A 10853-nucleotide genomic window follows, 5' to 3' on the forward strand; every position below is an offset into this window, starting at 1 on the left:
GCTGGTGAAGATTCTCAGTCATCCAGGACATGATGAATTCAAAAAGAATTGAATTGAGAAAGCTCCTCGGATGAGGAGCGAAACGTCTTCTGTTACACATAAAGTCCAGTTGTTTTTGTATTGAACACTTTTTGAATTTATAATGCCAAGACCTAGACCAGGGTCTGCAGTCTGTGGCTCTTTGGTCCCTCTGCAGCATCTCTTTCAAGTTTTGACCAAAACTAACATAGAACTGTATTTCATTGGTTGTTATACAAACACGCACAAAAATCAGTATCAGCAGTTTTCATTTTTCTGTTTTTTGGTAATTTCATTAGCATATGTGAATACTAGAACTAATACAAGGAGTAAAACATACTCACTTAAACTTCACACTTAATTTCTATACTTACAATTATTTTTCCACAATTTAAAAAAATCACATAGGTCTGCATAGTTCATAGTTTTTTTGTTTTTTTTTTAATAATTGGAAAAAACAATGTTCCTGCCTTATCAGAGTCTGGTCTTTTCTTTTGTTTTAAATTATAAAAACAGAAATAAATGTTAAAAACCATTAGATATTTTTAGCTTTATAATGTGTGACCCCTACTGGTCACAAAAGCCCCCTCCACCAAACCTAAAGCAGCCCACGGGCCACCACTTGATAACCACGTTTGTTGCAGCTCTGGACACAATTAATTTAGTGAATGAAGCAAAAATGGCTCTTTTGATCATAAAGGTTGCAAACCCCTGACCTACACCTATATAAGACCTAGCATTCCTTGAAGAAATAATACCTCCCATATTTCATGCCTTACTTTTAGATTAAGCTAATCCCATGTTGAGAAATGTATTACAAAGTTGGACAAACTTTAAATATGACATTATGTATAATCTCATGCAAAACAGTACTATCTTCCATAATCCATTAGCTTCAAAAAACGTTCAATACAAAAACAACTGGACTTTATTTGTAACAGAAGATGTTTCATATTAAAGTCCAGTTGTTTTTGTATTGAACTTTTTTTTTAATTTATAATGTCCTGGATGACTGAAAATCTTCACCAGCACATAATCCATTAGTGCTTGAAGTATGTGTTCTGAGCCACTGTCAGCTACAAATTATAGCTGAAATGTGTACATTTTATTGAGTTAAAGCCATTTTTATTTGCTTGCTAAGGTCAGCTGATTGTGACTGCCCTCTTGAATTGGGCTGACTTCAAAAGTTAACGTTTAATTTTTTGATTCATTTCTGCAACTTCATTAAAATTCATTCAGTGGTTTGTTAAATGTTTTAATAATTGCCCACCTTTTGCCTTTTGGTGGTGTGTTATACTAAGTTTTTATTTAGTTTCATTATGTTTTCCAATAGAAACAAAAGCCTAAAGGACCTCTGTATATATCAGTTTCACTGTGGAAAAATAAAACTTGTTGCTTTGTAAACCAGATCTTGCTTCTTTTTTTTTTTTTTGCATGATTAGACTGGAGCAGAAAAGTTCTCTTCTGCCTTCATCTTTATGATCAAATTACAGAATTATATTTTCCAGCAGCCATGTTGATGAATTAATGCGCCAGATTCATCTGCACATTGAACAGATTTGCCAAAGAGCAGTGAGGAAGCCTATAGCTTCACACTTCAGTGCCGTTTGTCTGGAACGCTCATGTGAGCTTGTGAGATCTAAATGTGCTGAGCAGAAACGCTGCAGCTTGTTACGTCTCAGACTCGGCCTGAATCTCTCAGCATTCAGTGGCCAGACGTCTCAGAAGAGTCTGAAGACAGACGGTGAAACCAGGAAAGTAAAGAAGGAGAGGGTGACGGATAAATACTGCAGGACGCAAAGTGAGGCTGAAGGTCTGAGGGTGGGATGATGTGTGCGTTATCACATAGGAGACAGCTGATTGGAAAGATAAGCAGCCATTTTGGACAGTTTTAAACTGACAGGGGAGAGAGACATTCTGCTAGAAAGAAACTGGACTCTGAGATAGAAACGTTCAATCTTTCAAAAGTTTTCTTTGGGCTTAAGTGGCTTTTTTTTGTCCAGTACTTGATCCTTTTCTTTTGTAGTGTACCTTTTAGTCACATAATTCTGAGAAATTATTCATTCAAACATTAATAAACTCCCAAACACTAAGGATAAATCCATTTTTTGCCAACACATTCTATTTTTTTTATTTTTGTTTATATGGTTTCTTGTGTTTGCTTTTGTTTTTTTTTTGACTACTTGTATTTGTTGTGTTGTGTGTAAGGACAGCTGTTGTAAAATGTGCTATATAAATAAGCTAGAGAAACTGCATCTCCTGTGAAATGCAACATGAATGCTTATTGCTGAAAACTGCTGAAACCAGCTGAAAAGGTTTCATCGCTAAACTGAATTTGAACAGCTGACATTTGATGAAAGCAGGAAAACGTTCAGCTGTAGCACACGAGTAGAATAAGCTGAAATAGGCAGAGAGAGGCTGAATAGATTACAAAATATATGAAATTAGTGGAATTAAACTGAAATAGGGATTAGTGGAGTAGAGGTTAAAGAAGGTGGGCCTGTGATTGGAAGGTCACCGGTTCAACTTCCTGGACCGACAACACCCAAATGTGGGTGGGATAAGTGATGCAACCATACCTGCCTCCACCCTCATTTGTGCCACTCTGGGCCTTTGAGCAAGGCCCTTAACTCCCACCATCTGTTCCCTGGGTGCCCTAAATGGCAGCTCTCTGCTCCACACAGAAGACTGTGGTAGCTCGGTGGTCTGTGGTAGAGTCAGGAAGGGCATCCGGCATAAAAACAGTTGACAAGTCTTTGTGCAAGTTAGTTTGTTGTGGCAACCCCTGATGAAGGGAGCAGCCAAAAGAAGAAGAAAAAAAGTGGAAAAAAATGAAATAAGCAGAAAACAACTCAAATTACCAAAAAGGTAGCTGAAAATGAAAAAAAAAAAAACCAGCTGAAATTAGCAGAAAGAAAGAAGATGAAATGAGCAAGAAATGTTGACATTATCAGAAAGAAGCACAAAAAGTGGAAATTAGCAGAAAAATATGTCAAAAGTAGCTGGAAAAGCAGAAAAAAACCATCAGAATTCAGCTGAAATAACTGAAAGGAATATAAAAAGATGAAATGAAAGAAGCTGAAAGGAGCTGACACATAGCTGGAAAAAGCTGAAAAGATCATAAAGAAGCCAAATAAACAAACAAACAAACAAACAAACAAAAAAGAAGCTGAACCAGAAGAAAAACTTAAATGAGCAATAAAAGATTGTGAACAGCTCAAAGGATGTGGAGGCTCCATTTTCAATGAGAAAAACATGGCTGACAAAGTTATATATTTCTAAAAGTAAAAATTGCAAAAAATACCTAAAGTCACAGTAAAAATGTCCCGAGTGAGCTCATCGTTTTGATATATGGAATGAGCTACGTGCCGAAAACCGTACGGAAGGAAAATGGATCTCCAAAGTGTGAAGCTTTACGAACATTCACACTATTAGATTTTATTTGAATAATACTATTTAATGATAATTTATTATAGTCTCTTTCTTTATTTGTCTCCAGCCCTTGAGTACCACAATCTCAACACATCAGCAGCAACCAGGAGCTACTGGGTGATCACAGGTAAACACCTCAGGAACACACTCATAGACTGGGTGATCAGCAGCAATCGAGCGCTGCATCGATCGGACACAACAGCAGTTAGTTAAATGCTTTGTGCACGCTGTTGTGCAAGTCAGCAGAATTGTCTCGGCTCTATATATTTTCATGTCCTCCGTCCTCGTCTTTCACCTCGTTCCATGTTTGTCTGCTCCCTGGCCGTTCACGCTCAGTCTCTTTAGCAGCTCGGCTCCTGGGGAAACCTACTGATGTATAATTCAGAGCATGCTGACTGTTGCTGAGGGAGAGATCACTTCGCATCACGTCACTGACGAGTGTGTGCGTGTGTGTGTTTCTCACCTATGGCCTGTAGTAAGAGGGCACCTGTGTTTGTGTTGTTTTTGCACAGATCTGTGTGTTTCTTTGTGCATAGAAACTGTGAGATCTCTACGAGCAGCATTTAAGCAGAACAATCATCTATCGTCCATCTCTACAATACACTCCTCATCTCATCTCTCTTCATACTCATCTTCCTCAACCATTTTTTCCTCTCTTTGTTTTCTTTCTTTAAATTTTTCCATCTATTTTCTTAGTTTGTGTACACAGACACCTCTTTCCCTGCTTTTAAATCCTGTCATCTTTCGTTTCCTCTCGCAGTGATCCAGGATGTGGACAGCTCCTCCCTGGAGGCCAACTACCAGAGCTTTGCCAGTTTGATGGAGCAGCGGCTGGTCGAGCTTTTTCTGGTCGCTGGCAGACAGGGCTCTCGAACGGCCAGGTCCCGGCGGGCCACTACTGTGGGCAGCTACACCGTACAGGTCAATAGAAGTGGAGTTTTTATGTGTAGAACAGTGTTGTCAAGGTGAAGATCTCAAGAGATAAAGAATGAATTGAGTGTTATTTATTTTTTATTTACAAGATAATGTCAGTCCTAACTCCACCTCCTGGCCATAAATTTAACATCACAAGGGGTAGTGGAAAATACTTCACTACAAAAAGCAGAAGAGACCACTGGGCTGTGGCTGTTGGAGACCAGTGAGCGACTCAAACTCGACTTAAAGCTGTGAATTTTCTGTCGTCTTACTGAATTCTGAGCACTTGCAGCCAAGCGACCAGCGAGCCATGGTTTTTGAAAATCGCAGCTTATTTTTATGTGCAATGCTTGAATACTTTTATTATTATTATTATTATTATTAGTTTATTTGACAGGGACAATGCACACAAACATAGAACAGGACAAGTCTATGACTGATGCGTTGCACAAAGAGTATATAGCTATAGCTAATTTGAAACTCCAGTCCCTGGTTGGGCATTTCTACTCATTAAAATACATACAATTTATCAATCAAAATACAGTAAGAATACCAATGTATTTCTGTCTATATATTCATGTAATCAACCTAACAACCTCCAAATTCATATAATAAAAACTATACATTAAAATATGAACAATTTAAAAATCTAGGTACAATAAAAATACAAAACATTTTCCTGTCTATAAATTCTAAAATAACCTTGCAACCCCCAAATTTACATAAATATCCAAGCACATCCTCAATACCTCCCCATCCTCGGTCTTGGCCCTGCACATTATTTAACTGCCCACCTTGTCCTGCTTGGACACACTTTAGCAGCCGCCTCAGATTTAATCTACTTAATTACACTTTAGAAATAAAGATATGCAGAGTTCAACCATTTTTTTAATAACCACCCCTGAAGCCTCAATGGCCTTTTGACCCAGCAGGAGGGTTATGTTTATAGTTGTGTCTGAAACCAGGTAGGAAATTTAAACACTTGTCTCAAACCGAATGGAAAGATGATATTTATCAAACTCTTTCGCTCTGGAGCTAAAGTATTTATAACTCACAGGAAGCTGTGTGTACAGTAAGTCACCAGCTGTGACCGCATGCTTCACTATATAAACTCTAGATTTAGAGACTTGGACATCGCTTCAGGCAGACTTGAGTTGGGACAGTTTTGACAACCTGGTGAGTCAAAAGAAGGTGAGATATTCTGAGCGGAAAGGCTGCGGGCAACCAATTTCATGGTTAAATGTAACAGCTAGCATCTTTGAAGTCAAAAGAGAAGAAAAGCAACTTGTTTGTGATTTAACTTTGGCTTGAGGTGGGTAAAACTAATGAAATGAACCAAGAGGAAGTTGAAGCAGTCGTGAGCACAGAAGCACTGAGGTTTGCCCGCTTGTTATTTTCAGTATTTGTCACCTCTCTCTGCTCGCTCTTCCATATTGTGCAAATTAAGACGACGTTTGACTCCTCGCGGGCCATGGACTTTACACCCCCTCGAGGTTTTACAGTCCTTACAGATGACCAGTTTTATGGCTGCAGGGTGGAGGAGGGGGAGAGCTGACAGAGAGGCAGGGTGGGGGTGTAGTCAGTGGAGAAAACCTCCAGCCTGTTAATAACACATATCCGTTCTTTTTATGGCAAAATCAAATTACCAGACTTGATTAAACTGTGTGATGTTTGGGGAAAAAAGAGCGTTTGATGTATGATGAAAGGAAATTGGGATTTCAAGTGACTCAGTTATCCTCAAGTGTCTTCACAGAATGCATTTATTATTTGCAGCAAGTGCTCGACTTGATCAAAGTAAGTTAGGTTAGTCATTCTGATTGGGCCACAGATTTAAATCCTGTTGCTGTGATGAGATAAGGGCTTTTGTGTTTAATTAAACCATAAATATGATGTAAAAACCTTCTTTACAGTCGCTATTTTACCTTTCTCAGATGGTGAGCATTCGTCGGCTGCCAGGACCCAAGAATCCAGCCGAGATGACCTACTACGCCCAGCAGAACGGAGATCCCATCACAGGAAGCACAGCTGCTAAGACCCTGAGCAGTCTGGACTCCCAGACCATGGCTCTAACGCTGGGATACTTCGTACAAGTTCAGGCTGAACGTAAGCTCGTCATTGTGTTCGTTTGAAACCACAAATTAAATGGGGCGAGTTTGAGACCAAACGAATCGCACAGAAGAGACGGCTCTCAGTAAAAGTTTTACATTAAAAATCCATCCATGACAGTTAAGGTGTTTAGCTCATTTTAGCTTTTAGCTACTTTTCTACTAATTTTAGCATTCAGTTACTACTTTGCTACTTTTACCACTGTTCTGATAGTTTTAGCTTTTAGCTACAGTTTAGCTAATTTTGGCTTCTAGTTGCTGTGCTGCTATTTTTTTGCATTTAGCTGAAATTCTGCTTGTTTTTCTTTTTGCTACTTTTCTGCTAATTTTAGCTTTTAATGTCTGATAATTTTAACATTCATTTACTGCCTTACTTATTTGCTTTGGTTTTGCACAATTTAGCTTTTAGCCACTGTTCTGCTGCTTTTAGCTTTGTTTGGCTAATGCTAGCTTTAAATATTTAACGTTTTCAGTGTTTGTTTTGCTAATTATAGCTCTTGTTTTGATCATAACACTTCATAACACTGTTTTCTGCTTCTTCAACAAGTTTCACCAAAGTCGTTCAGCAGTGAATATTTGCAACCCCCCAAAAAACTATATTTTTTAGCTTGAAAATTGTCGTTTTCTAAAAATATTTGCACAAAAATGGAGTCCATGAAGTTTGTGAAACTATTTTCTTCTTTAGGATAATATTTTTTTGAATTCTTAAGCGTTCCCACCATCTTATGCACATATTTTCTGTGACATAAATATCACGTTGAACATATTCAGCTCACATTTTTCATTCAGCAGCCTTTGTTCAGACACAAGGCTTCTGAAAACGTTCCAGCCTAAATGCTCTTTGGGATTCATCTGCCGAGCTGAAGCAGAGCTGGCTTGGCTTACCGTGACATTTTGTAGCATTTGGGTTTCCATAAATTTTCCTACATTTCCATAATCTGCATTCACCTAACTTCAAAGCTCAGGTTTGAAGTCTAAACTACAGATTGTTTTTATGCACTGCTGTACTGTAATATGAGAAGATTGTAATTTAAAATTATTACTTTTTTGTGCAGCATCTGGTAAAAAAGAAGTGTTTCCTCTGGTTTTTCTCTGCCAGTATAATTAGGTAATCATCAGTTCCCTTCGCAGCTCGTTCTAAAAGTGTTGAAGAGGAGAACAGAGTATAGTGTTTCTGTAAAACTCACTCAGTTCGTCTTTATTGGCTCAGAGAAAACCAACAGTATGAATCCTAATAATGAAAACACTTCTGTCGCAGATAGGCTTCAAAACCAAGTTAGATTTTCAAGTTAGAAACACCGGAAAGTTTTATTTAGCTCTTTTTCGAGAGTCTACAGTTTTATTTTACTACATTTTTTTCTTTTAACATATAAAAATGTAGGGAGTTTAAATACATGCACATTATTTTTTTAAGCAAAACCGAACACCAGATTGACGTTTCTCTGGCTTTAAAGGCAAGAAAAAACAAATCAGTGTAGCAGCGTCTTGATTGGTTGGTGAATGTATTCATAAAAGTGTTTTGATGACAAAGTACCCTCTCTACTTTAAGGAAGCGCAACGTTCACCTTTCAACTGGGCACTGAGCAGCGTCAACTGTGTGGATGTAGTTCCTTGATTTGGTTGTGCTGATCGTTGTGTCATGGCGATGCAATGCTTTGAGCCGTTGCCTCCCAAAGAGAAGAACGCAGGTTCGCCTCCCAGCCTGGGGCCTTTTTGTGTGGAGTTTGTATGTTTTTCCTGTGCTCTCATGGGTATTCTCTAGGTAATCTGGTCTCCTCCCACACAACAAAAACATGTATGTTAGCATGCATCTTAAACATGCAGCTGATCCTGTCTGTAGGTGATGGCGTGTCTGTCTCATTTATCTCTGTGTGTCCCTGTGATGGACTTGTGGCATGTCCAGGGTGTCCCCCACCTCTTGCACAATGCTTTTTTTTGCAGAATGGCGCCAGCTCCCCTTGACCTGGAAAGGTAAAGTAGATAAAAATTGAATGAATGGCTATATGGAATGACCTCATCAGCTGTCCTTATCATCTGATGAACCATAAAGCTGTTTGTTAAGTGCCAATAACCACCAGAAAAAACAGAGGGAGCTGTGGTGGAAAAGGAAGTTATTACTGATCATAAGAAAAATGTGGAACATAGGTGGACCTAAAATAGAGCTTTGGGTACACCTATAGAAAATCATTTAAATTTAAATCCATCCATCCATTATCTTTACACGCTTCTTCCTTCCTGGGTCTCGGTGGTCTCTGGTGTCCATGTCCATCAGTCACTGTGCGAAGGGCGGGGGACACCCTGGACGGAAACGAGACAAACAACCATTCACTCTCTCTCACACCTAGGGACAATTTAGAGTTACCAATCAGCCTAACATGCATGTTTTTGGTTTGTGGGAGGAAACTGGAAAACCCATAGAAAACCCACGCGTACACAGAGAGAACATGCAATCTCCACCCAGAAAGGCCCTGGCCGGGATTCGATCTGGCAACCTCCTCACTGAGAGGCGGCAGCTCTACCAGCTGTGCCACCATCCCGCTCAAATTTAATATTCTTACTGAATTTCTGCAGCGTCTCTAGTTTTTAAAAAGGATGTCATGGATATTTTTTTTTAACACAGACTTATAATGAGGACCAGAATGTCCTGGTGTTGATGCTTTTTGGTCTCTCTGTGTGTGTTTTGTAGCTGTGGTGAAGACACCGCCCAGCAACCTGTGGATCATGGCTGTTCTGACGCCGCTCTTCTTACTGATGGTTGTGATCGGAATGGTTGCCTTCATCCTGTGTAAGAGGAACAGAGTCATTTTCAAATCTGGTGCGTTCAGGACCTTCAAAGCACGTTCCAAGGTAAATCAGAATTAATTTTTTTACACATTCCTTCATGTACCTTTTTGTTCTTTTTCCTGCTCCTTCCTCATTTCTTGTCGATACTATAAATTTGCTGTTGTTCTTTCACCCGGACATGTTCAAAGCTCACTGCTTCAACCATTTTAATCATCTCTTCAGTTGAAACAAGATTACATAACCGTATTGCAAGTGCCACGTCGGACAAAAAGCCAATTGTGTCAAGCTGTTCCTTTGTGTCAGAAAAATGAGTTTCACCACTCATTTGTGTTTCTCACTACCCAGCAGCCTGTGGTCGTTGCTAATCATGCGTGTTGCAAAGACCAATCATCCAAAAGGAAAAGGACGGGGCTCTCTGTAGCAGAAGAGAACTGTAGGAGTTTCTGCCCCGTCACAAAAGACAGCATTCACTTATTATCAGCTAACTGGAGTTTAACGGAAAACAAATCACTTTTTATGTCTTTAATTGTTGACAGATGGTTTTATCAGGTCAGAAAAGTGTCTCAATACACGATGCCAGAACATCAGCTGTTTGTGCCGCTGCAGCCGGTGACGAGGAAAACTTGTCGGAAAATGATCTTTGAATAAATGCTTCTTATTTTGGTCGTACCTTTACAGGTTTTATTTTCACCTAAAAAGTTAATTTAAATCAATTTTACTCAAACAAATACATTCTTTGTTTTTTGTGAGAATTGATGAAGAAATGTGATGTTACATTTTTAAGTCATACAACAAATGTAGGTATATTGAAAAGCGTTGAGAGTCAAACTTGGGACATTTTAATTCAATTTTTGGTTTCAAATTAAATGAAAATACAACTTTCTTGGTTGTACTTGAAGAGGAAAAACAATTAGAATGATTTATTGTCAGTGGGATGCTAAAAATTACAAATCATAGCCTTTTTCCTGTCATCACTTTAATAGTTGATTTATTTTACAACAAAACAGAAACATGCAAGTTGTCAGCAGTCCTGCAGCCATAAACAATCTTTTTATTATTATTTTTAGTTTTATTTATACATACGGATTGACCCTGAAGTATCTGCAACGATTGGACCTCCTTGGCTTTTGTTCAGTTGTATGAATGACTGCAGAAATCAGCAAACTCACACATTCTACCCTGCTGCTCTTCCTGCATGACACATTACAACAATCCAGCCAAAATTACACAACCCCCTCCGCACAGCTGGAGCTTCGATGTCAGTTTTGTTGAGCAAAGTTGTTCAAATATAAAGCTGGTGTTAATGTTTTTTGTGAATTACCTTCCTTGTTAACGCAGATAAAAGTCAAGCCAAATTTATTTATAAAGCACATTTAGAAACAGAAGCTGTTACCAAAGCGCTTAACAATAAAAAAAAAAAAAATCAATGGCAGTAATTTAATGAAAAAAATAATCATTAAAAGCATCAAAAGAAAAACATAAAAACGCAAAACAATAAAATACTAAATCAAATCACACTGTGTTAAATGCCAGTGAAAACAGGTGTATTTTTAAAAGAGATTTAAAAGCAGGGAGTGAAATTCCCGTCTAATGTTGGGT

At 38.6% G+C, this 10853-nt stretch overlaps 1 protein-coding gene across 1 annotated transcript in view; it reads left to right on the forward strand.

Moving 5' to 3' along the window:
• Positions 1-10853, forward strand: part of kiaa1549la (KIAA1549-like a) — a 131872-nt gene that overhangs the window by 76338 nt on the left and 44681 nt on the right. Inside the window, exons 8-11 of the mRNA XM_037683361.1 lie at positions 3518-3577; positions 4211-4371; positions 6297-6468; positions 9157-9317. Coding sequence (XP_037539289.1) covers positions 3518-3577; positions 4211-4371; positions 6297-6468; positions 9157-9317 — 554 coding nt within the window. The remainder of the gene's footprint in view (positions 1-3517; positions 3578-4210; positions 4372-6296; positions 6469-9156; positions 9318-10853) is intronic.

This window comes from Nematolebias whitei, chromosome 10 (assembly GCF_014905685.2).
Source record: "Nematolebias whitei isolate Nwh7 chromosome 10, NemWhi1, whole genome shotgun sequence".
NCBI lineage: Eukaryota > Metazoa > Chordata > Actinopteri > Cyprinodontiformes > Rivulidae > Nematolebias > Nematolebias whitei.